The 27528-nt window shown below is 41.5% G+C and overlaps 1 protein-coding gene across 4 annotated transcripts in view; it reads right to left on the reverse strand.

The window, feature by feature from the left end:
• Positions 1–27288, reverse strand: part of ARMC8 (armadillo repeat containing 8) — a 103215-nt gene extending 75927 nt beyond the window's left edge. For all 4 annotated transcript variants that reach the window (XM_052649661.1, XM_052649591.1, XM_052649523.1 and 1 more), the window contains exons 1-2: positions 27030–27288; positions 176–252 (exon numbers count right to left, since the gene is read on the reverse strand). In XM_052649661.1, the coding sequence (XP_052505621.1) occupies positions 176–252; positions 27030–27074 (122 nt within the window). In that variant the 5' untranslated portion in view covers positions 27075–27288. The remainder of the gene's footprint in view (positions 1–175; positions 253–27029) is intronic.
• Positions 27289–27528: the final 240 nt, after the last annotated feature.

The raw sequence follows: 27528 nt of genomic DNA on the forward strand, positions 1-27528 counted from the left end.
AGTTAACTACCCAACAGACAATTCTTTTCAGTATCATATTAAAGTCATGAATGTCAAGGGGTCTTTCCAAAACAGAAAAGTTATAACCCTATATTTTCAGAATTATAATACTTATCAGATTCAAACATAAAACAAACAAGATTTTTTGATAGACTCTTAAATACATACTACTTACATGACACCTTGTAGAACTTTCTGGGGATCAGGGTCAAATAGCCTGTCAACATAGTGGCGACTGCTAGCTGTTACTTCCTAGAAAGTGGGGGGAAAAATTATGACATCTGAAGCCATGCAAATCACAAATTCACAGTATCACCTATAACATCAAATAGCTATATAATCTAACTTAAAGCAGAAGCATTCACATTTTTATATATACTTATCATATTAAATCAATCTGAGAAAATCTTGTGACAAGATAAAAAATAAGATGAGCAAGAAAGAGATACCCAGTTCTTACTAACATAACTAGACAGAGGAACCTTTGTAGTGAGCACTGCAAGCTTTGCTAACAGAACTGGGCCTAAGTATTAAGAAGCAAGCTAAGTTTCTTAACTAAGTGCTGGATGTCACCTACATATGAAAAAAGATAGGAATGCTGTTTCTGTTTATATCCACTAAAGGGAGGGAAAATCTGATCTCAGAAGGAAAAATGGGAAAGGACTTCATGAACAGTTTATGAAGGGTAGTCTCGGTGCAAGAGGAAGACCCTCAGAGCGACACGGAGGAGCTCTACTGCTAAGAAGCAGACATAAGTAAAAAATAAAAACTAATATAAAGGAGTTGTTGTCACACTTTCTGTGAGGAAAAACAAAATTAAAAATTAGGGTGATTTATCAGGTCCAAATGAGTTACCCAGTCTGAACTGGCTAAAGCTGACCAGAAGAGGGAGGAATTAGAATATGAAGAACAAGGGAGACACTTACCTCCTTTTATTTGTATTTTGGGGTTTGCTCTATTATGTTATTTCCTGTAATACTTATTTGGGGGGTATACTTATTTTTATATTTAATTTTCAACGCTTAACATCATTTAAAACAAAGAACATATGTTTAAGAACCAGAGAGAAAGAACTTTTATCCCTTGCTGTTTCTTTCTGATGCCTGCTGGAATATGCTGCTCATATACTATCAACCATTAGCAATAAGTTTTTATAGAGAGGAAGAAATACTTTTCCAGTTCATCCAGAATCCCTGATCAGAAAAGAGTTAACTGCCAAGACACAGTGTCAGCTTAAAATTCTGAGTCTCTGAAAATAACTCTGGAAAAAATTTCAGGCAATATAGTTAAGCTAAAAATCAAAGTGTATTTTCATATTATGGGTTTGCAACAAAAATATCCTTGTAGGCAACGCAAACACCTATTTTTAATACATACTCCATTTATAAAGAACAAACTGGCAGCAATAAGACACACTGATGAAAATTCTTATGCCTGACAGGTAACATAAAGCACGTGCTAACGGGTCTGGTTTCCTCAAAATAATATACCCAAGAGCAAAATCCAGGATAAAACTGAAAACAGCACTCCCATAATACAGATATGTCTTCTCACTTCATCTGAGCGCATGTGCTTTCCTGACTTTCCAATAATGCTAAGTCCGTATTCCCTGCTTTGTAAGGACTGATCTTTGATTTTACTGTTTGTCTCCACAGCTCTATATCTCTTGCCTCTCAATGTGGTTTTTAAAAACGTACTTGGGTTTAAAACCTTTATTTTAAATAACAAATTTCTCCCATTAACAACAAGTCTACTTCTCTGTACTAATTCTCTGTACATTCATTTAATAAACACTGCCTATCTATTAATAAGATATGCAAGGTACAGAGGAAAGCATTAAAGTTAAAAAAAAAAAGTAAGGGATGGTCTCTCCCTCAAGAATTCATATTCTATTGTAACTATGTTTACATGTTTATATTCCCTATTAGAATATAAAACAGAAGTATACACAAATAAAGGTAAGCACTTAGGAGAGTATTAATAAACTGGGAGAATCAGTGAAGACTTCTTAGAGGAGTTGGTTTTAGAAGATGAGTAACAGTGCACAAGAATAGATAAGGAAAGAATCAGGGTCACAACCACAGCCATAAAGCGAGTGAAGCCAACACACAAATACCATCAGCAAGGATTCCAGTTGCCGGCACTGAAAGCGAAGGGTAGACGGTAGGGAGGGAACTGCAGACTAGAAAGCACAGAAGGTTCATCAATATGCAGCCAATAAGTGAAACGCCACACTGCCTCTGGGTCAAAGCTCTATGCTAGGTGCCAAAGAGATGCAAGAGGAAGCTAAGGCAGAATTGTACAGAGCTTACACCTACAAAGGGGCCAGTCATATGTACAAAAATGGAACCTGTGAGTTGCCTACATAGTAGCAAGCTAGAGGATCTAGTCGGTTGTCCAAAGTGATTTTATTCTATGCTTCCGCTTAACATATTCATTTAGTTGTTTGTATGGGACATTTCTCCTATTTCACTGCTTTCCTTTGTCGATCAAGCCATCTCTCCACTTTCAGCCCTCTTCTCTTGTCTTTCAAAAGGCAGCCTGGAGGGACTCCCCTGGTGGTCCAGTGGCTAAGACTCTTGAGCTGTCTCAATGCTGGGACCCTGAGTTTGATCCCTGATTGGGGAACTAGATCCCACATGCCACAACTAATGCCCTGCACAGCCAAATAAATAAATAAAAATAAATATTAAAAAAAAAAAGGCAGCTTGAAAATAAAAGACTTTGAGAGAGAAGGCGATTGGTACAGATACTAAATAGGTGCTCAGAGAAAAGGTGACACTTGAGAAAAGCGGTGAGAAAGGTCAAGGAGTAAGTCATGCAGCTATCTTGGAGCCAAGCTTGTTAAGCAAAGAGAACAACAAATGCAAAGGCTCTGAAATGGGAAGCGTCTAAGGGGATCAAAGAACAGGAGGCTGTGACAGCTGGGGCAGAATGAGCAAAGGAGAAAACAGTAGGAGATGAGTTCAGAAAGAGGGGCCAGATGGTGAAGAGCTGCGGTGTCCAATATGATAGCCGCTAGCCTCATATGGCTATTGGACATTTGAAATGTGGCTAGAAGTTGAATTTAAAATTTTTAAATTTTAATTAATTAAAATTAAATATTTAAAAACCAATGCTAGATTCAATTATTAGAAAACTTTTAAGACTGTTTAGAAATACTTGGGTATGTAAATCTACTTTCAACTGTATTTCATGAAACCTAAATACCAATCAAGTATTTCCAAGCAAAATACAAATCAAGTATTTCCAACCAAACTTTGGCATCAAAATTGTGTACAATACATACCAGATTTTTGAAGACTTGATATAAAAAAGTAAAACAATTTCATTAACAATTTCCTACATTAACTGTATGTTCAAATAATATTCTGTATATAGGTTTAAATTAGATTTAACATTTAAATTAACTTCATCTGTTTTCTTTTTATTTTTACAGCATGGTTGCTAGAAAATTTAAAATTATGTATGTGGCTTGCATTATTTTTCCACTGGACAACACTGGTATAGAGTCTGGTTGGTCACCATAAGAATTTTTATTTTTATAGTATGATTTGGGAAGCCATTAGACATGAACTGACTTGCCTTAAAAGGACTGCTCTAGTTGCAACTATAGAAACAGACAAATATGTGGACTGGGCTAGGGAACAAAGCAGGGAGACTAGGCAGGAGGCTATTTCAGTAACCAGAAGTGCTATTCTTTCAGAGAGATGAAGGAAGCCTGGACTAGGGCAAGAGTTTTGGAGGTAGTAAGAGTCACTCAGATTCCAGATAAATGTTAAAGTTGAAATGACTATCAAATTGGATATGCTGTTGGAATAGATGAGGGATGTGAAAGAATAGAGGAGCTAAGGATAATACTTAAAGTTTCTGCCTGAGCATCCAGAAAGACTGAGCTGCCAGTTACTGCGATGGGGAAGACTGTGGGAGATGCAACTCTGAGGGAGAAGATCAAAGTTCAGTTTTTGTTAGAACTGAAAATTTTATTAGCCTTCCAAGTGAGAATGTCAAGTTACAGGTGAATATATGTCGAGAGGTTAGGAGAGACCTATTGAGTGGGAGATACAAATTAGGGAGATGAGTATAAACAGGAGCAGTATAAACAGGATAAATTCACTTAGGATAAAGCAGAGCCCGAAGACTGAACTCTGAAGCACCTGAACAAGCAGCCAGTGGGATGGGAAGAAGCCTAAGAGGCCAGATAAGGTAATGTTTTAAGGGAGTAATCAATTATGCCAAATGCTATGGATGTGTAGCACAAGATAATAACTAAGACCTAAATGTTGGGTTGATGAGCTGACTGTGGCTCAGATCATCAGCTTCTCATAGCAAGACTCAGGCTTAAACTAAAGAGAGTGGGGAAAACCACTAGGCCAGTCAGATACAACTTAAATCAAGTCCCCTATGAATATGCAGTGGAGAAGACAAATAGACTCAAGGGATGAGAGTAAACAGGTGCCTGAAGAACTGCGGATGGAGGTCCATAACACTGTACAGGAGGCAGCCAACAAAACCAACCCAAAGAAAAAAGAAAGGCAAGAAGGCAAAGTGGTCATCTGAGGAGGCCTTACAGATAGCTGAAGAAGGAGGAGAAGCAAAGAGCAAGGGAGGAAGGGAAAGGTACACCCAACTAAACGCAGAGTTCCAAAGAACAGCAAGGAGAGACAAGAAGGCCTTCTTCAACGAACAGCACGTAAAAACAGAGGGAAACAACAGAAACGGGGAGACAAGAGGTCTCTTCAGGAAAACTGGAGGTATCAAGGGAACATTTTGCCCAGAGATGGGCACAATAAAGGACAGAAACGGTAGAGATCTAGTAGACGCTGACGAGATCAAGAAGAGATGGTAAGAATACACAGAACTGTACAAAAAAAAAATCACACTGAACCAGATAACTATGATGGTGTGGTTAGTCACCCAGAGCCAGACATCCAGGAGCGTGAAGTCAAATGGGCCTTAGGAAGCACTGCTGTTAATAAAGCTAGTGGATGTGATGGAATTCCAATGGAGCTATTCAAAACCCTACAGGATGATGCTATCAAAGTGCTGCACTCAATATGTCAGCGAATCTGGAAGACCCAACAGTGGTCACAGGACTGGAAAAGGTCAATCATCACCCAAATTCCCAAGAAGAGTAGCCCTAAAGAATGTGCTAACCATCAAGCAATTGCACTCATCTCCCATGCCAGTAAGGTCATGCTGAAAATCCTGCATCCTAGGCTTCAGCACTAAGTGAACCAAGAACTTCCAGATGTCCAAACTGGGTTTAAAAAAGGAAGAGGAACCAGAGATCAATTGCCAACATTCACTGGATCACAGAGAAAGCTAGGGAATTCCAGAAAACCATCTACTTGTTTCATCAATGATGCTAAAGCCTTTGACTGTGTCGATGATAACAACTTCAGAAAGCTCTTAAAGAGATGGGAATACCAGACCACCTTACCTGTCTCCTGAGAAACCTGTAAGTGCATCAAGAAGCAACAGTTAGAACTCTGAACAGAACAACTGACTGGTTCAGGACTGAGAAAGGAGTACAACAAGGCTGTCCGCTGTCATCCTGTTTATTTAACCTATATGCTGCATACATCATGAGACATGCCAGGCTGGATAAGTTACAAGCTGGAATCGAGATACGTGGGAGAAACATCAATAACCTCAGATATGCAGATGATACAACTCCAAATGGCAGAAGGCGAAGAGGAACTAAAGAGCCTCTTGATGAGGGTGAAGGAGGAGAATGAAAGAGTCTGCTTAAAACCAAATATTAAAAAAACTAAGATCGTGGCATCTGGCCCCATTACTTCCTGGCAAAAAGAAGGGGAAAAGGTAGAAAGCAGTGACAGATTTCCTCTTTTGGGCTCTAAAATCACTGCAGATCGTGACTGCAGCCATGAAATTAGAGATGATTGCTTCTCAGCAGGAAAGTTATGACAAACCCAGACAGTGTATTGAAAAAGAGACATTACTCTGCTGACAAAGGTCCGTATAATCAAGGCTATGGTCTTCCCAGTGGTCACACACGGTTGTGAGAACTGGACTGTGAAGAAGGCAGAGTGCCAAAGAATTGATGAATTCAAACTCTGGTGCTAGAGAAGACTCCTGAGAGTCCCCTGGACAAGGAGATCAAACCAGTCAATCTTAAGGGAAATCAACCCTGAGTACTCATTGGAAGGACTGATGCTGGAGCTGAAGCTCCAGTATTCTGGTCACCTGATGCAAACAGCTGACTCACTGGAAAAGTCCCTGACCCTGGGAAAGACTGATGGCAGAAGAAGAAGAGGGCATCAGAGGATGAGATGGCTGGACGGCATCACTGATGCAATGGACATGAACTTGGGCAAACTTCAGGAGATGGTGAGGGACAGGCAGACCTGGCGTGCTGCAGTCCTTGGGGTAGCAAAGAGTCAGACACGACTGGGCAACTGAACAACAATAACAAAAGTTGGATTCAGGAACGTGGAGATCATCAGTGATCTTGACAACAACAGTATGTGCGAGTGGTGGGGCCAAAGCTTGCTTGGGGAGGGTTAAGAGAGAATGGGTAAAGAGGAATTAGAGAAAGTAAATACAGACAACTCTTTCAAGGAGTTTCACTGTAAAGGAAAGAGAAGAGAGAAGTAGTTAGAGAGAGAGGTGAAGTCAGAAGTTTTTTTTTTTTTTTAAGATGGAATAAATTAAAGCATATTTATTTATTGAGGGAATTGTTTTTATATAAAGAAAAACATGCTGCATTGGGGTAGGGGAAGAACTTCTGGAACAATGTTCATCAATAATTGAGAAGAAAGTGGATTTACTGACCAAGTAGAGCATGGAAAGTACAATAGCCAGAGGCAATTAATTAGGTGGATATGGTGGTGAAAGCTTGTGGACATTCTCTCCAATTATCTCTACTTTTTTAAAGTTAAAACGGTGGGGATGGATGTGAGGGTGGGTGAAGAAAAAGACGAGAATAAGACACTGTATGGGCCAGAAAATATATCAGCTCTGCCAGGCAGCACTTAACCTTCCTGAGGCTCATGATTATGAATTTAAAGTGAGACCAGTCAGCATGGCTGTGTTTTTCTCCAACTACATTTAAATATACAGAAGTAGGCATGAATAAGAGAGCTGGGTTTAACCAGAGCTGGAATTTCACCAGGCAAGGATGACAAAGCCAGAGGAAGAGGTCAGCTGAGTTGAGAGTATATATGCAAGGTTGTGATTATGGCAGGCCTACTGAAGACCAGTGAAAGAGTTGTAGAATTAATAGAATGCAGGTAACAAGGGAATTGAAGAAGGGTTGCAGGTGTTCGGGTAGTAGGAGGAATGGTTAGGGAGGACAGAAGGTGGTGGCCAGGATGTGAAAAATTGAGATTATGAAGGGATTTTAGTTCGTGAAGGGATTTAGTTATTACATGAAGGTCAAGGTCTAGGAAAAAACCATGAGGACAAATACCTCAAAGTAGAACAGAGGATATGATCACTGGAGAAGTCTAGAATTTTAGAAAAATTGTCTATACAGGTAGTGAAATTTGCATAAATTACACAAGCTAGGAGCTCAAATCTTAAAAGAAAGGAGGGGGAATGATCCAGAAGATCTATGCTCATACTCAGTCACTCAGCTGTGTCTGACTCTTTGCAACCCCATGGCCTGTAGCCCACCAGCCTCCTCTGTCCATGGAATTTTCCAGGCAAGAATACTGGAGGGGCTAACCATTCCCTTCTCCAAGGGATCTTCCCAACCCAGGGATGAAACCCACATCTCCTGTGTCTCCTACATGGGCAGGAGGATTCTTTAGCACTGTGCCACCCGGGAAGCCGGGGGATCTATCGATGACTACAACCAGGTAGAGTCTGATGAGATGCAGAGCTGGAACGTTCAGAAAAAGGGAAGAGAGGGGCTGAAAAGATCCATGAGAACAATTCTCTCCTGTACCTCCTAGAGATATGAGGGACATGGGAAGGAAAAGAGCCACCAGCTGAGAAGACTGCAGGAGAAAACTGAGGAAAGGGATGTCAACCAGTGAAAAGCTCAGTTTCAATCTAAACAGAAAGATGAGGGAAATGTTTGGAGAAGAGGCTGAGGATAAGGGAAATCCCATGAAAGAAGGAGAGAGGCAAGGAATCTGGCTAGAAAAGTAAATGGACAGAGATACACGGGCAAGAGGAAGGACCCTAGAGTCCTGGGCTTCTTGTGGAGGTTAATGTAAACAGAGAATAAGAGTTTAATCTTGACAACCTGGAGGGAAGGATGAGTGAGGCTGTGATACTGGGTTAGGCAGGGGTGAAGAGAACTTGGGGGCTCTTTCATTCTTGCCAACAACAGCGTGGATTTTGGTGAGGGACAGTTTCATCTGGGCACTTATTTACTTCTGAAATATGAAAAGCACTAGAGTTCCTTCCTCACTCCTGCCCATAGAGGCCAAAAGGCCAGGAGAGTTTCTGATGATCTGTCCTTTCAAAAAGTGGCTTCATCCTCACTTCAAAACACCAATACCCTTTCAACTGTAGTTATAGCTTTCAGGAGCTGGAAGGGATTATACACAGTGATGCTCCATCCTCCCCACCAAGAGAGCAGATGTGCCAAGGAGCCAGCTGAAGCTCAGGGTACAGTCTGTGCCCATGAGGGAGAGCAATGCTAGTCAGGGTCACACTACAACCTCTGCCTTTTGGCACAAGGCTTCAAACAAATGACCTAGTAAACCCTCAAAACTTAGCTCTAAACTCCTTTTACCCATTCAAAGCTCCAGAAGCCACCGCAAGTGTATTAAAAACCTGTTCCATTTCTATGCTTAATAGCACCCCACCAGATTATGTGAATATGTATACAGATCCCTCCAAGTGGAAAGTTTATATATGCCAAATCTGTGAATTAGTGTTAATTCTAAGTAGAGCTGAATGTACATATGTATGAACAGGTACTAAACATTAAAGAAAGATGAGACGCTTGAAGCAAATTTCTTTTTGAAGGAAGACAAAAACAAGTAAGTTGTATTCCACTGTGGAGAACTACTATGTGGAAGCAATTTCCCTTTTATTAGGTGATAGGCAGTCTCTGAGATAGCCCCAGTGATCCCACCTTCTCAAATTCAAGTCCTGTGTGATGTCTCCCCTTGAGTGAAGACTGGTCATAGTGACTTGATTCTAGTAAGAAAGCAGCGGAAGTGATATAATGTCATTGCAGATCTCTCCCTCTCTGTGTATCCATGTCTGTGTCTGTCTGTCCCTCCCTCTGTCAAAAGCCAGCTGCCTTGTTGCAAGCTGCCCCATGGAGAGGTCCACATGGCATGGAACTAACGGGAGCACCTGGCCAAGAGCCAGCAAGGAACTGAGGCCCTCAGTTCAACAGCCCATGTGGAACTAAATCCTGCCAAAAACCCTGTGAGTGAGCTTGGAAGTGCATGCCCCCTCAATTCAGTCTTCAGGTGAGAAGAGGTGCTCCTGTTGACACCCTGACTGCAGCCTCACAAGGAACTCTGGGGCAGAGGCACCAGCTAAGCCACATCTGAATCCTGACCTACAGAAACTGAGATAACAAATGTTTTAAGCAGATTTTGTTACATAACAATAAATGAATAGACAATGAATAGACCTTCAAATTTACCATCCAAACCAGGATAAATTTTAGGACTGAAAGACAGCACTATTAATACTTGTCACAGATAACACACATAAATGAAGAGTTTTGGAGACAAACCAGGCTATATGCTCCCCCTACCTTTTATTCCTCTTTAGTAGCACAAAAGAGGAAAATCTTAATGATAGCTCTGAAAACTGGTCAGACATGCTGAAAAGGCACACTAGAACATTTTCTACTTGCCCTTCTGAATAAACTACCCATGGCTGGGGTGAATAAAACCCTAACTTTAGGGGAAAAAAAAATTCTTTGGGAAAGGTCTTGAATACTAAACTACTAAGTCCTACACTTGAATGGGATTTAACTCAAAGATTAGAAGTAAATGTGTTCAACTGAAGTTTTAAAACCTGAAATGAAACAATGGGTTTATTAGACAATGAACAGTGAGAATTTAAGTGTTAATTAGAAAGTTATCAATTTCATTTCATTAAAATTTTGCTCTATGTATATTTCATTAAAATAGTATGTTCTTTATTTCTACCATATTCAGGCATTGAGTGGTAGAAAAGAAAACATGATCCGGCATTAGAAGATGGGTTTGAAACCTAGTTCTACTACTTCATGACTCAGGGCAAAAACAAAATTTTGAGACTGCTGTCTTCAAGTATAAAATGGTGATGTCACCGCATAGTTCAGAGTATGGAGCAAATGAGATAATACATTTGCAGGTATTATAGGAAAAACCCCTGTAAATGATCCATACAAATACTGATTTCAGGAAAATTATATTTTTGAATTAAAAAATATATTTTTTTAAAGTGTAACAAATGCTCTTCTCGGGTATTGATATTCATATTAATGGTTAAAGCTTAATTATTCAGACAGATCAGCTTCCCTGGTGGCTCAGATGGTAAAGAATCTGCCTGCAAAGTGGGAGACCTGGGTTCAATTTCTGGGTTGGGAAAATCCCCTGCAGGAGGGCATGGTAACCCACTCTAGTCTTCTTGCCTGGAGAATCCCCATGGACAGAGGAGCCTGGCAGGCTACAATCCATGGGCTCTCAAAGAGTGAGACACGACTGAGTGACCAAGCACAGCACATTCAGACAGATACCTGTCTTCACCTGATGACGGCCTTATTCTCGGAGCAAACTAAGCACTTAGCGAGAAATAAATATGCATTTGAGCGCTGAACTTAAAATTCTAATCTTTCATTACTTGAGATTTTTTAAAAACTTAAAAATGTAGAAAAGAATCATTAAAAGCAATCATTAGTGCACTTTTTATTACTAACTTTCATTATAACTGCAGGTATAACAACAGACTCAGAAAATATTTGATCACATAGGTCAAGGAGTAATCTTTTTTTTTCTGGCCATGGTGCACAGCATGCAGGATCTTAGTTCCCCAAACAGAAATCAAACCCACACGCGCTGCAGTGCAGTGCAGAGTCTTAACCACTGGGGAAGTTCCAAGGAGTAATCTTCCTAGTGTTCTTGCTCCCATACAACCAACCCAGAAAGAAAAGGTAGACAGAATACAAATATTTTTATAATACCTGACACTTGTTTAGCAAGTTATAGTTTACAAAGCATTTTCATATCTATTTTCTCATTTAATTCATGTGTTCTTTAGAAACTAAAATATTCTAACTCTCAATGGGGAATTCTGACCCCTAAGAAATGAATTTTAAACTGGTTATTGCCAATCAAACTTTAATATGTCAATTATTCCAAAAACTACTAGGAACTTCAAGATAAATTATTCATAATGTTGATCATTCAGCACTGTCAGGGAAAACCTTGGTTTAGGGGAGAGATGAAAGGAACACAACCCCAAAAATAGAATGTCTGAGCTCTACAAAGATTCATTTAAAGCCTATTTCATGCTGAAATTCAACATGTGAACATCTTTAATTTACCAGGTGCTGGTAACAGAGATAAGATACAGTCCCTTACCCTCAGGGCATTCAGCACAGAAAGGAAACAGGTAAGGAAGTTACAGCTGTTATTTCTACCAGAGGGTAAGTATAACCATAAAAATGAACACAAAATAAAAAGAAAGTTGAAGATATAATTAACTGAAATACAGAAGTTAGAGGTGGAATGGGAGATGGTATCTAAGCAGCAGGATGATTAATCTGAAAGACTAATATTATTGTTAGAAAGAAAAAAAGACAAGGACTCGAGGTAGAGAGCACAGCACATGCAAAAAAGTTCTGAAGCAACGTGGTGTGTTTGAGAAACGCAATTTAGTACTACCGTGATTACAGTATACACTCGGGACTACAAAAGAAAAGCTTAAGTTGTACTCTTAAATTCAGTCAACAGTTAAACAACTACACAGCCTAGGCAATGACCAAAAAAAGCCCACCTTTGCAGAATTGACATTTCAGCAAGGAGAGCATGATAAAAAGCAATAAATATAATAAATGAATGATGCCAGATATTAGAGGGCTATACATGCTATGGGGGAAGTGTTTAACAGCACATTTTATTTCCATCTCCTTATACTATACACTGCATAAGCTGGGGGAAGGGAGGAGTGCAGAGGAGAAAGAGGAAGGCATACTATTACACACACATCACCAGAGAACCCCATACCCTCAGCATCTCAGTGGTTCTCAACATGGACAGCACTACCGCCTAAAATACGTTCTGTAAATTTATGGAAGTGATTTGGGACTGTCAAAACGACAGTAGATGCTACTAACATCTAGTGGGCAAGGACCAAGGATGCTACATGTCCTGTGAGTGGGACAATAGGCCCACATTCCAAAAGACTTTCCATTATAGAGTCATGTAGCAAAATAAACTTTATTTTAATATCCTGAGCCTAGACTCTAACTCCATTTTACATACAAACACAATATATGTTCAGCATCATTTTACTATAACATTTTCCAAAAACGCAATTCCCAAAAGAATATAGAAGAGGTTGGACTTGAACTCTGTCTTGTTAGGTACTTTACCAAAAGTACCTTTTGTTTCAGAAAGTCACATCAAAATCAATATCACTTATTATATTTAAGTAACCATCACATCATACCTACATCAATCTGTCCTACAACAGTCATATTTATAGCTAAACTAACCTTACTTGCAAATATATCACCTCTTTATTTGGCTTCCTGGGTAGCTCAGCTCGTAAAGAATCCACCTGCAATGCAGGAGACCCCAGCTAGATTCCCAGGTCAGGAAGTTCTAGAGAAGGGATAGGCTACCCACTCCAGTGTTCTTGGGCTTCCCTGGTGGTTCAGACAGTAAAGAATCCACCTGCAAATGCGGGAGACCTGGGTTCAATCCCTGGGTCAGGAAGATCCCCCGAAGGTGGACATGGCAACCCACTCCAGTATTCTTGCCTGGAGAATCCCATGGACAGAGGAGACTGGTGGGCTGCAGTCCATGGGGTCACAAAGAGTCAGACATGACTGAGAACAGCACAGCACTACTTTATTACTTCTCTCCAGTACCTGAGTATTTACTCACTTAAATGGCATAGTTTCCTACTCTTTCTCCCTTAACACAGCTGAGGCATCATGCCAACCCTTAAAAATTTACATGGAAGAACAGTTACCAGTGAATTTCACTTCAGGAGAGCCAAAGAGGTGCTTCTAAAGAAGCCAATGGTACCCCACTCCAGTACTCTTGCCTGGAGAATCCCATGGATGGAGAAGCCTGGTAGGCTACCATCCATCGGGTCGCTAAGAGTTGGACATGACTGAGTGACTTCACTTTCACTTTTCATTTTCATACATTGGAGAAGGAAATGGCAACCCACTCCAGTGTTCTTGCCTGGAAAATCCCAGGGACAGAGGAGCCTGGTTGGCTGCAGTCCATGGGGTCGCTAAGAGTCGGACACGACTGAGCGACTTCACTTTCACAAATGTTTTAAAAGTTGAGAACCACTAAATGAAACAGCTCTTAAAATTCCAGTCAACTGTGAGCTTCAGAACGTCTTCTCCATCCCAATTTAAAGCCAAGATTTGATTTTCTGATGTCTCCAAAACTCTCAGTCCAAACAAATGCTTCCCAATTTTCTCAACTCCCAAATAACTGTACTGCTTAGATCAGTCACAGATCCACAATTATTCATTTTAAAGTCCAAGAACACTTGACGTGTTTGTGCAATCATGTGTGCTAAGTCCCTTCACTCTTGTCCGACTCTTTGCGACCCTATGGACTGTAGCCGGCCAGGCTCATCTGTCCATGGGATTCTCCAGGGAAGAATCCTGGAGTGGGTTGCCATGTCCTCTTTCGGGGGATCTTCTTGACCCAGGGATCGAACCAGTGTCTCTTAGGTCTCCTGCACTGGCAAGTGGGTTCTTTACCACTAGCACCACCTGGGAAGTCCCTGATGTGTTTGTATATCGTCACTAAAGAGATTCGGGCTGTCACAATCCAGAACATCAGAAATCTGACACTTTGAAATTTTACTCAACTGTGCTTTACTGTCAAATCATATGTCGCCCCTTCCCCATGTTCTAACTGTGTTCTGGTGACAATAAAGTCACAATATCCTAAATACTGCCTCATTGCTACTTGAAGAGTTCTAGTGAGACTATATTTCTCTGCCATAGAGTTAATTTCACCATTAAAGAAAACTATCTGCTGGAGAATTTTTTTCCCTAATATTGACGGGATAAAATCTACCTCCCTCTGGAATGATACAAAAAAGGATAATATCAACAGTTCAGTTCAGTTCAGTCGCTCAGTCGTGTACAACTCTTTGCGACCCCATGGACTGCAGCACACCAGGCCTCCCTGTCTTTCACCAACTCCCAGAGTTTACTCAAACTCATGTCCATCAAGTCGATGATACCATCCAGCCATTTCATCCTCTGTTGTCCCCTTCTCCTCCCCTCTTTAATCTTTCCCAGCATCAGGATCTTTTCAAATGAGTCAGTTCTTCGAATCAGGTGGCCAAAGTATTGGAGTTTCAGCTCTGATCAATAAAGACTGACCTTTTCCTTGCAGCTATCATACCCTCCTGCGTATTAAAAAATTCCCATCTGCTTCCAAAAGGAAGAAAAATTAGAAGAAAATGCCTAGGTAAACTCAAAATTTCGTAGATATTTTGGTTTTTCTTTTACTTTTCTGTATTCTAGTAAACTTTTAGCCTGATTAGGACTTCATCAGATTCGCATTCAATTTTTGCAGACCTATCACATAGTATTTTTTAAACTACTTTTATCTTTACTTTTTAAAAAGTTATGGGATTCATTCTTTGGTGATTCTAGAGGTTTGAAGCATCCTCCCTCCCAAAATTCACCAAAGGCCTTCTTTTCTGCAGTCTCTAGCAACTTCCAAAGTTTATAAACTGGCACTTGAGTCTGGCCAGATCCCATCTGCACAGAATATAACATATGTATGACAGCCAAAATTCCTAGAATATAATCTGTTTCAATCTCATAAACGCAATCATGAAAATACTTAAATATGTAATCGTTAACTTAACCTACCTGGATAAGAGGCAGCCTGACCTCTTAGTAAATGATTAAGACTGAAAATAAGTAGCAAATAAGTCAGTACTCACAGAAAGTCTGAAAATAAAATACTAAAATGTAAGGTAGTGCACACAAAATACTTTTCTAATTACGTGTTTGGAAACCTGACTCTGACACTTCATGTTGCTGCTGCTGCTGCTGCTGAGTCGCTTCAGTCGTGTCCGACTCTGTGCGACCCCATAGACGGCAGCCCGCCAGGCTCCCCCGTCCCTGGGATTCTCCAGGCAAGAACACTGGAGTGGGTTGCCATTTCCTTCTCCAGTGCATGAAAGTGAAAAGTGAAAGGGAAGTTGCTCAGTCCTGTCTGACTCTTCGTGACCCCATGGACTGCAGCCCACCAAGCTCCTCCATCCATGGGACTTTCCAGGCAAGAGTACTGGAGTGGGGTGCCATTGCCTGACAGTGGACAGGTCAACCTCTCTGGTTTTCAGTTTTCCCAATAAGAAAGTGACTAGGACAAACTAAAGACTGTCTGCAAGCTTCTTTCATACCAAGATTCCATAATTTTACTCACACAAAGAGGACTTTTTTCACAACAGAAAGATCGAGGACAGTTTAAAAGAAATATGAAGAACAGCCTCTACTTTTTCTGCAGTGAGTTTCTAATATTATAAAATATTATTACAGCTCTTGCATACAGTATAAAAATGTTTCAAGTATGCTTAGGTGGTCTGAAGAACTGGAAGCAATTTAATATGCACACTGCAATGTTTATCTTTTTAAAGTATGGTACAAATCACAAACAGCTATTTGAGTCTCAGTTCAGTTCAGTCGCTCAGTCGTGTCCGACTCTGTGACCCCATGGACTGCAGCACGCCAGGCTTCCCTATCTATCACCAACTCCTGGAGCTTACTCAAACTCATGTGCATTGAGTCTGTGATGCCACCCAACCATCTCATCCTCTGTTGTCTCCTTCTCCTCCCACCTTCAATCTTTCCCAGCATCAGGGTCTTTTCTAGTGAGTCAGTTCTTTGCATCAGGTGGCCAAAGTACTGGAGTTTCAGCTTCAGCATCAGTCCTTCCAATGAATATTCAGGACTGATTTCCTTAGGATGAACTGGTTGGATCTCCATGCAGTCCAAAGAGTCTTCTCCAACACCACAGTTCAAAAGCATCAATTCTTCAGCACTCAGCTTTCCTTATATATTTGAGTCTAGATGATTTTCAAGATTCCTTCTCACTATTAAATTTTATTCATTTACTCTTCAATGTAGACAAAAATGTCTGAAGACTGAGGGCCAAGAAGAGATCCCTCTAGATAGAATACATGAATCATGTAAGGATTTATGGTTCCAAACAGGAGAATCTGGAACTCCAAGGGAGCAAGAACCTTCTCATTGGAATGACAAGGGTTGTGAGGAGTTTTACAGAGATTGAGATATCCTCTGGGTTGGCAAAGGTTTATTTAGATGCCTTCTAAAATGTTAACATAGCCCAGGAAATCCACTAGGTGCACTGAAATGCCTACTTCTCAATCCTGACATAACAGAGTGAGGCTACTCAGACATGGATGCGATATTGTCCTTGACCGTAACAATAGTTTTAATTATTCTTCAAAACTGCAGTCATGTAATGACTTAGAAATCCAGGGCACTGTCTTTCATGGTACACCTCAGAGGTGACACAGTCCAGATAGGCTACCTGCCGCCTTATTCAAAAAAGAAGGGGGGAGAAAAGGCTTTGTTTCAGAGTTTTAGAGGCAGTAAATACCCTTGCCTCGGAGCTATCCATGGTGCTTGACCCACACTCAGTCTGTCTCTTCCAGCAACTGGTGCGTTAACTTTTTGATCATAGTACCACTCAGGATCTGCCTGACCATCATCCACACTGAGGTCTGTGACTACTGTGCCAATATCATGGGCCACTTGTAATTTCAATCTATTCCACTTTGCCTGTGTCCAGATGTTACTTTGTCCTACTGAAATTTCTCACCTAGCTCTGTCTCCCAGGTCTGCTACAGCATCTGCTACAACAAAGTCCTTTCTGTAGATACAGTACACCTTGGGGAAGATCACTGGTATATTCTGGGAAAAAGATTATAGTTCTTCAGAGCCAAGTCTCCCACATGGTACCTTACATGACTTTTAAAACCCTTGTGTTATAATTTGTTACCATTCTAAAATTATTTTAAATGAGTTTTAAATTTTGTGATATGTTTTTCTGACTGACTGGAATGAATAAAGAATAGGAACTGTTAACTCAAGATTTATGTGTGGGTTTCAGGGAATTCATGAGCCTCTTCAAATTATGTGATTCTTTAGGCAGATGCATGTTTTCTGGGGAAGATGGTGTTGAGTCTCTTAAACCGAAAAGGCTAAGATCAACAGATCAATGTAGTGATGATTCCCAATAATAATCATCTCCCCATGTTTAAGCATTAGACCTTTATGTATGCTCCATCACTCAATCATGTCCAACTCTTCATGACCCCATGAGCTGTAGCCTGACAAGCTCATCTGTCCACAAGATTTTCCCAGAAAGAATACTGGACTTTGTTGCCATGTTCTTCTCCAGGGAATCTTTTCAACCCAGGGATCAAACCCGTGTCTCCTGCATCGCCTGCACTGGCAGGCAGATTCTTTACCAATGTGCCACCTGGAAAGCCCATTAGACCTTTATATCTGTAGTTTAATAAATAATGGGTTAACCAAAATGTTCATTCAGATTTTCCATTCCTGAGTGAACTTTTTGGTCAGCCTAGTATATCCAATCCATTCTTTCTTCCAGTTCCTGGCAAAAAGCTCCTGAAACTCTTGAAAAATTTCCTGCATTATATGAGTACCTTTACTTATTCATAAGGAATACTTTTCAAGAGCTTATGCTAATCAATGATCAGGCTGGGGCCCTAGATAGCCTCAAGTTGGGACTGGTTACCAAAAATACCAAGTGATTAGAGGGCTGGAACTTTCAGTCCCAGCCACCAACCTCTGGAAAATGGAAGAGAGGGAGGCTGGACATTAAAGCTCTATATACATTCCTGAATAAAATGTGATAAGTTTCCAGGTAGGTGAATGGATCCACAGGCCAGGAAGATTTTGCACCCCAGTTCCACAGGGACAGAAGTTTCTGAACTTGAAACCTTTCTAGATCTTGACCTATGTACCTCTTCACCTGGCTATTCATCTATCCTTTAGAATAAACTGGTAAACATAAGTAAATGTTTTGCTGAGTTTTGTGACCCATTCTGACAAATAACTGAATCCAAGAAGGGAGTAGTACAATCCCTTGCTTTATATCTGGTCAGTCAGAGGACAGGAGAACCATGTGGACTTGGAACTGCTGTCTGAAGCAGGGACAGTCTTGCAGGACTTAACCTGTGGAATCTGATACTGTTTCCAAGTAAACTGTATCAGAATTAGGCTAAACTGTAGGGCACCCAGCTGATATCCACAGAGGACTGGAGAAAACTGCTTGGTGCTGTGGAAAACATTCCAGAATATCCAACTGCCTATTGGACGCCTCTAAATGAATTTCCAGAAAACACTTCAAACACAGCATGTCCAAAATGAAACTCGTTTTTCTTCCTTGTTCCTCTAACACAGGCGTCCCTGGTGGCTCAGCTGGTAACGAATCTGCCTACAATGCAGGAGACCCTGGTTCGATTTCCTGGGTTGGGAGGATCCACTGGAAAAGGGATAGGCTACTCACTCCAGTATTCTTGGGCTTCCCTGGTGACTCAGCTGGCAAAGAATTTGCCTGCAATGTGGGAGACCTGGTTTGATCTCTGGGTTGGGAAGATTCCCTGGAGAAGGAACAACCTACTCCAGTATTCTGGCCTGGAGAATTCCATGGACTGTATAGTCTATGGGGTCACAAAGAGTCGGACCAGACTGAGAGAGTTTCACTTTCCTCTAACATGTTCTGCTTCTAATCCTCACCATCTTGGTAGAGGATACCACCTAGATATAAAGCTAAAAATCTTGCCAGTCATACTTGATCATGATTATGACTCTTTCCTTTTCTTCATTCCCCTTATTCAATCAGTCATGTCTTACAACTTATTGAAAGCTTAATAAATTCTTCCTGAAACAAAAGAATCGTGTACTCTGTAATCATTTTGCACGTGGTAAAGACTTCCAAATGTTAATAGATTCTACAGGCTGGAATCTGAACTTTTCATTTTTAATAGAAAGCACAACTCTGTCTCATCATTCCCCTCCTGCAATAACTTTATGACTATACCAGAGAATGCAGATAATTCTTTATTCTTCTGAGTTTATGAAATGAGATCAAAACAGTTTTCTTTTACCGAAGTGACAAGTGGGAGCTGTTTCTGCAAAACAGCTCTTATTTGGAATACTTTTTATTCCCATCTAAACAGTCCTAAGGATCACAGCACTACTGCTCAGTGAGGGTAGCTGTTCTCCAATTTCCAGAAAATAACAGAAATTCTCCTTTGTCAATAATTCCATACCTTTACTTAGAAGCCAACACGATACACAGCATTGCAAAACAACTGTCAAAAATCAAAAAACTAAAAATCAAAGTAACTGATATTCCTGGCTCTTGGCACTACTTTAAAAATTCTTGATGAGAATGGGAGGAAATAAGGGTAGATCTCCAAGTGAAACTGGAAGACCCTACCTAATTCTTGGTAAAGCATAAATGACTTCTTGGCCATTTGATGTCTGAATTCAGGTGGCAATCTTTCCTTAAAAAGATAGCAAGATGTCCAGAAACATGCAATGAGCATCTTCTGTTCTTCACACATTCCCATTAAAGATTAGGAAGTTTATACTGATTTTCTTTTAGCACCAACTCCTAACATATTTTGTGTTCACTGGTGTTTTGTAAACAAAGAGAAAACTTTAAAATGCTCTTATGAGATTTTACTTTGCATTTACTACTAAAAACCAAGAGAGACCAAATTCATACTTAGAGGATGCGAGTGAAGTCGCTCAGTCGTGTCCGACTCTTTGCGACCCCATGAACTGCAGCCTGATCAGGTTCCTCCGTCCATGGGATTTTCTAGGTAAGAATACTGGAGTGGGTTGCCATTTCCTTCTCAAGGAGATCTTCCCGACCCAGGGATTGAATCCAGGTCTCCCACATCGTAGGCAGACGCTTTACCGTCTGAGCCACCAGGGAAGATCTTCACAGAAAAGAACAACTTTTTAAAACTCCTGTCAGTTGTCCATGTAAGAAAGTAAATCACTATGCACTTTAAGACCAACAAATGTTTATAATCGTCAAGAACAGAACAAAATCAAGGAATATCCAGACTTGGAATATCCTATACCGTTCAAATAGCTGCTTGTCAAATAGGCATAATGGCACTGGAAAAAGAATGTAAGGAAGGCCTTAGCTGTCTCTGCAGCCTACAGTATGATTCAAAGGTATTTTATCATTTTGTCTCTCAAACCATTACAAAGTGACCAAAGTGTAATCATCCTCTTGACAGGGTCTTTCAAAAAGCATAAATTTTCATTTTAAGTCCAGTTATCAATTTAAAAAAAAACGGATCACGCTTTTGATGTTATATCTAAGAATTTGTTGCCAAACCCAAGGTTCTGGAAATTTTCTCTTTATTCTAGAAGTTTTATATTTTACAATTAAATCTATGATCCATTTTTAATTAATTTCTGGTGTGAAATTGAGATAAAAGTTCATTTTCTAAACTATGTTTAAGAGGATGAAAAGACAAGCTACACACTGGGAGAAAACATTTTTGAAGTACCTATCTGACCAAGGACTCACATCTAGAATATACAAAGAACTTTCAAAACCTTACAATCAAAAACCAAACAGTCCAATTAGAAAGTGGGCAAAAGGACATGAAAAAATACTTCACTAAAATATTTTATTCATATTTCAATAAAATATGAATGGCAAGTAATGAAAATATTTTGACATTACTGTTACAGAAATGTATATTAAGACCATGATGAGATATCACTGTATGTCTATTAGAACAGCTAAAATAAAAGCTAATGATAAAGAAACCGTATCTTTCCTATATTACTGGTGGGAGTGTAAAATAGTACAGTCACTCTGGAAAAGTTTGTCAGTTTCTTTAAGAACTAAACATACATTGATCACAGAACCTAAAATTGCACTACTGGGCATTTATCTCAGAGATACAAAAAGTTATGTCCACAGAAAAGCCTGTACCTGTTTGTTCATAGCAGGCTTTAACAGCCAAAAACTACAAACAACTGAAATTTCTAATAGGAAAACAGTTAAGCAAACTGTCTTTCAGACATCCATATTATAAATCCATATCATGGGATGCTGCTGCTGCTGCTGTTGCTAAGTCGCTTCAGTCATGTCCGACTCTGTGCGACCCCATAGACGGCAGCCCACCAGGCTCCTCTGTCCCTGGGATTCTCCAGGCAAGAACACTGGAGTTGGTTGCCATTTCCTTCTCCAATGAATGAAAGTGAAAAGTGAAAGTGAAGTCGCTCAGTCGTGTCCGACTCTTCGCGACCCTGTGGACTGCAGCCTACCAAGCTCCTCCATCATGGGATTTTCCAGGCAAGAGTACTGGAGTAGGGTGTCATTGCCTTCTTTGTATCATGGGATACTACTCAGCAATTAAAAGGAAGAAACTATTGACACATCTACAACAGCTTAGATGGATCTCCAGGGCATTACACTGAATGACAAAAGCCAATCTCAAAAGGTCAAAATCACAAAATCACAAATCTCAAAATGACAAAATCATAGAGATGGAGAAGAGATTAATAATTGTTGCCCAGGGTTAGAGATACCAGGTGTGACTGTAAAAAAGTAGCATGAGGGAGATCTTGACTGTGTTGTTACACAAATATACACATGTGATATGATAGAGAGGTACATATTTACACCAATAAGTTATGTGGTTTTGATATTATACAATAGTTAAATAAAACGTGACCAAAAGGGGGAACTGGGCATAGTATACATAACAATCTCTTTGTACTACCTTCACAACTTCCTGTGAATCCGTAGCTATCTCAAAATAAAAACTTTTAAAAAAATGCAATCAATGTAAAATCACCCAAAAGTTTGGGAAAATGTATAAATGTGTTGAAAACAGTGATGTTGTAATGCTAAATGCAAACCAAAGACGGATAGGGTGATCATGGCTATGACCAAGAAAGACACCTGGAGATTTCCTCCAATTCCTCCAAATACACAGTTCAATCAAATATTTATTGAGAATCTAGCATACAAAAAACACAGTGTTATAAAGAGTGAAAGTGTGTTAGTGGCTCAGTTGTGTCCAACTCTGCCACCACATTGACTGTAGCCCGCCAGGTTCCTCTGTCCAGGTTCTCCAGGCAAGAATACTGGAGAGCCATGCCCTCCTCCAGGGGATCTTCCTTACCCAGGGATCAAACCTGGGTGTCCGGCACTGCCGTCAGATTCTTCACCGTCTGAGACACCAGGGAAGCTCTATAAAGAGTAGCTAGATTAAAAAGAAGGAAAGGTCCAGCATTTACCTCTGAATTACTTTACTCTCTAAGAAGATAAAACAGAATTAATTACTAAAAGCCTCAGGGCCTCTGCAACACAAGTTTCCTTTGCCTGGAATCAGTTCAGTTCAGTTGCTTAGTCATGTCCGACTTTTTACAACCCTGTGGACTGCAGCACACCAGGCCTCCCTGTCCATCACCAACTCCCGGAGCTTACTCAAACTCATGTCCACCGAGTGGGTGATGCCATCCAACCATCTCATCCTCTGTCACCCTCTTCTCTTCCTGCCTTCACTCTTTCTGAGCATCAGGGTCTTTTCTAATGGGTCAGTTATTTGCATCACGTGGCCAAAGTACTGGAGTTTCAGCTTCAGCATCAGTCCTTCCAATGAATATTCAGGACTCATTTCCTTTAGGATTGACTGGTTTGATCTCCTTGCTGTCCAAGGGACTCTCAAGAGTTTCTCCAACACCACAGTTCAAAAGCATCAATTCTTCGGCACTCAGCTTTCTTTATAGTCCAACTCGCACACCCATACATGACTACTGGAAAAACCATAGCTTTGACTAGATGACCTTTGTTGGCAAAGTAATGTCTGTGCTTTTTAATATGCTGTCTCGGTTGGTCATAGCTTTTCTTCCAAGAAACAAGTGTCTTTTAATTTCATGGCTGCAGTCACCATCTGCAGTGATTTTGGAGCCCAAGAAAATAAAATTTGTCACTGTTTCCATTGTTTCCCCATCTATCTGTCATGAAGTGGTGGGACCGGCTGCCATGATCTTAGTTTTGTGAATGTTGAGCTTTAAGCCAACGTTTCACTCTCCTCTTTCTCTTTCATCAAGACCCTCTAGCTCTTCTGTGCTTTCTGCCATAAAATGAAACTCACTCAGTTGTGTCTGACATTTTATGACTCCATGGACTATACAGCCTATGGCATTCTCCAGGCCAGAATACTGGAGTGGGTAGTCTTTCCCTTCTCCAGGGGATCTTCCCAACCCAGGGATCGAACCCAGGGATCCAGCATTGCAGGTGGATTCTTTACCAGCTGAGCCACAAAGGAAGCCTAAGGATACTGGAGTGGGTAGCCTATCCCTTCTCCAGCAGATCTTCCCAACCCACGAATTGAACCGGGGTCTCCTGCATTGCAGGCGGATTCTTTACCAACTGAGCTATCAGGGAGATGATGTCATCTACGTATCTGAGGTTATTGATATTTCTCCTGGCAATCTTGATTCCAGCTTGATTTCAATCTTGATTTCAGCTGGATTCCAGCTTGCCTGGAATGCTCTTGTTTTTCTAGTTAGTTCTTACTTGTCCTTGAACTATTAGCTCATTGTCACTTCTTCAGGGAAACCTTTCCTAGCTCACTGACCTCTATATTTGAACACATTCCTCTATTACATGCTGGTACAGCATCCTACATTTTTCATTCATAACACTAATCATCGTTCACAAAGACCTCTGTGACATTTTGATCTGTGACATCTCTTTCCCCCACTAGACTAATCTCCAAGAAGGCAGAGACAGTCTGTGCAGTTCACCACTGTATTCTCAAACCCAATGCCATGCTTGGCAAATGACAGAAGCTCAAAATATGTTACATATGAAGCTAGAATTCATGTGTGCAAATGAGCAGGCAGACAAGGGCTACTGGGGTTTGTAAGAATCCGAGATCACTCTAACTTGAGAAAGCTAGTTTATATAGGATAAGAGGTTCGTGCAGAGGGTAAAGAATCTTACATCCAAAGCTGAATAGGAATGCATCCTTTCATCAACAGGAATCCAGTGAAGAATTGAAACAAGGAAACTGTGTGTCCTGTCTGCTGTATAGGAAAACTAATGTGGAGAACTGGACTACTAGGGGCAGTAAAAACTATTAGAGGCAGTAAAATAAACTGCAAGGAACTGTGGTGATGCAGGCATAAAATGCTAAGGTCCTGAAAAAGAAGACGGTCATAGGAACAGACAGATGTGAGAAACACTGAGAATGAAGAGCCAAAAGAACTTAACGACTGATTAGTTCCAGGGGCGTGAAAGAGCTGAGAGTCAAAGATGATTCAAGTGGTTTAATGGTGGGTGATCCATGAAAGACAGTACCATTAACAGAAAAGGGAAGTCAGGACCAAGTTCTCTTAGAAGAAGGAATGTGCTTTGTTGGAAGTGATGGCTAACACCCACACAACTGAAGACATGAGACCAGATGGAGAACAGTCAAGGCTTACCATGCAGATGTGTGACTCGACTACAGTTAACGTTTTAGAATGTATGAAATCTCTCAGAAAGGTTGTGGTTAGTCGCTCAGTTATGTCTGACTCTTTGTGACCCCAGGCTCCTCTGTCTATGGAATTCTCCAGGGAAGAATATTGGAGTGGGTTGCCATTCCCTCCTCCAGGGGATCTTTCCAACCCAGGGATTGAACCCGGGTCTCACGCATTGCAGGTAGATTTCTTTACCATCTGAGCCACCAGAGAGAAGATATAAAGGGCCTTGAATGGAAATTCTCTAAACCATTTGATCTGCCCCTGGTGTGAATTATGTTTTTCAAGCTATGGAGTCATTCAGACCAGTGAGTTCCCTGAGGGTATGCTGAGCTCAATCGTGCATTCCCTAAAGCATACGTTAAAGAGTGTTGTACACAGCTGGTACAAAATAAGTAGCCTATTAAAGGGGTCAATTAATTTTCAAGATAATTTTTGATTATTAATTCCTGTTCCATCTGCATTTTGTATTTCAAAAAGTGGTGCCCTAGGTAGAACTTTGAAAGATCCAGGCTTCAGTTGAAATTATTATAATCAATAAGGCTTGACAGTTTAAATCATTTATCCAAAGCTCTGATTTCCCAAGGCTCCAGAACTGATGAACTGAAAGACCAGACCCTGAGACTCTGAAAACCTTAAAAAAAAAAAAAAAAAACAGGTGGTTGGAGGTGGAGAGGAAGAAAGGCCCAATGAGACTGGGGCTAAAGCAAATCCCCACTAGAAGTACAGAACACTCTTCAAGAAGTTTTTGCACAAAGTTTAATAGGAAATATTACTAAGGGAGTGAAAACAAAAAAAAAAAATCAACTGTACCCTATACGAATTGACAATGTACAAAAATAAAGACGCTTCAAGCGAAGTTTAGGATAAACGAGAATAATTAAAGGGAATTGAGAAAAGTGACTTAAAAACAACAGCATAATGATGGAAAAGTCATTGGCCTGTTCTCCCATAAAATGTTCCTAGGTGTCAGTCAGAGGTGTGGTAACTGAATCTAAATTCAATGCTTAGGTGAACATTATTTCCCCAGTCACAGTTTAAAAATTTTTAAAAAGGATTACTAAAATGGATCAGAGAAAAGATTTCTGTACAGCTCCCCTCCCTCCAAAAAAATTATCAAGGTGGAATATACCACAATTCTGCAACTGCAACAATGCTCTAACCGCAGCAATGCTCTAAACGCGAATTGTTGCAAATGTGCTAAGTGCTAACTGCTAAGATAGGTGAGTGTGTTTGTGGGAGAAGTCACCGAAGAGAAAAGAAACCAGTTGAAGCCACAGACTCACCGAACCTGACAAGTCACCTACAATCCAGCCACCCTCTCAACATCGGACTCTCCTCCACGACAAGTCTAAAAGATGGTCAACCAGTCTTTGCCGGCTGGTTTCCAACTACAACAAATGGGCCTCTGGTAAACTGACTTTCCTCAGTTGCACAGCTTTCATTTGTTGCAAAACCCTTCTAAGGTACCTTTTAGTAACTTTCATCCCTGGTCCTGGTTCTCTCAAGAGCAACAAAGTAAACGGTGAAAGTCGCGTTCTGGTTTTATTTTTAAACTTCAACAAGCAAACTAGGTTTGCTTTCTGGCATGTCAATACATTCCTTTTTTTTTTTTTTTTAACGTTTCACTCCCCTTGAAGGAAAGAGGAATGCCAAGCACAGGTTCCTTCAGACTCACAGGGCTGAGACCTCCACAGCAGAGCGGAGAAAGGGAGCTTAAATAACTACACACACTAGGAGACGTTGCAACTGATATGAAATACCCGTTGCCAAGAAGCAAGCAGCTCCAGCCCGTGACCGGGTGCTGGGAAGCGATAGAAGCCACACAGATCTGGCGTGGTAGCCCCAAGTCTGTGGGGGCCAAGGACCCTCTATCTCTTTTTGCCACAGCGGCCGGGGGGAGGGGTGGCTAAGTGGGCACTCATCCCCAGCTCAGCGGCAAGCCCGGCGCCTCACGGAGCAGAGTGCTCGGCCCCGGGGAACCGGCATCGCTAAGAGGAGGGCTCGGTGAAACTGGCAAAGCCCAAGCCGCGCCGCTGGGCCAGCTGCCCGTATGCCCAACCAGCCCGCCCGCCGGACGCCGTCCTGAGAACCGGCACCGGTGAGCGCTCCGGCAGTTGGAGACGTCTCGGGCTCGGCTGGGATCCAGTCTGTCCCGCCCGCCCACCCTCTCTCACTCCCCGGCCCAGAGCTGAGCCAGAGGCCACCCCAAGGGGTGGTGCCCAAGAGGCAGACGGCGTTGGTGGTGAATGGAGCCGGCTGGGCCCGAGCTCCCGCGCGGGCAAGCGAGCGGCTGCGGCGGGTCACTCACCGAGAGGACGCTCATGCGGATTGGGGTCTCCAACAGGCACGCCATCTTGAGCCTTCCCACCCGGCTGCAGCCGGCGCCGGCGCGGGGGCCGGCACTTTCGACAGCCGACTACTGGGCCAACCACAGGTACCTCTCCAGAAAGTCAGGCAGGTAGACGAGAACAGACCACCCTCTAGACACCGCTGAACTATGGCCAAAGCCCGCAGAGGGACGAGCAAGGGGAAACCGCGCCAGGGGCCTCCTTACGAATCGTCCTCTCGGAAACGGCAGCTACTCTCAGCCTGGGTTAGAGGTGGGAGCGGGCAGCAGTTCCCGCATGCGCAAAGAAGATCTGCCGGCCCCACCTGCGGCTCGCGGAGGGAGGAGCGTCAGGGGCGGAGTCTCGCTACAAGCTTCTTAGACTGATTCGTTACAATTTCTTGAGTTCCAGTTCTTATTATTCCAAAAGACTGGTGTGTGGACCCACCTACATAATTTGAAGTTCGCTTTCGCATTCATT

Source organism: Budorcas taxicolor, chromosome 1, assembly GCF_023091745.1.
Source record: "Budorcas taxicolor isolate Tak-1 chromosome 1, Takin1.1, whole genome shotgun sequence".
Lineage (NCBI taxonomy): Eukaryota > Metazoa > Chordata > Mammalia > Artiodactyla > Bovidae > Budorcas > Budorcas taxicolor.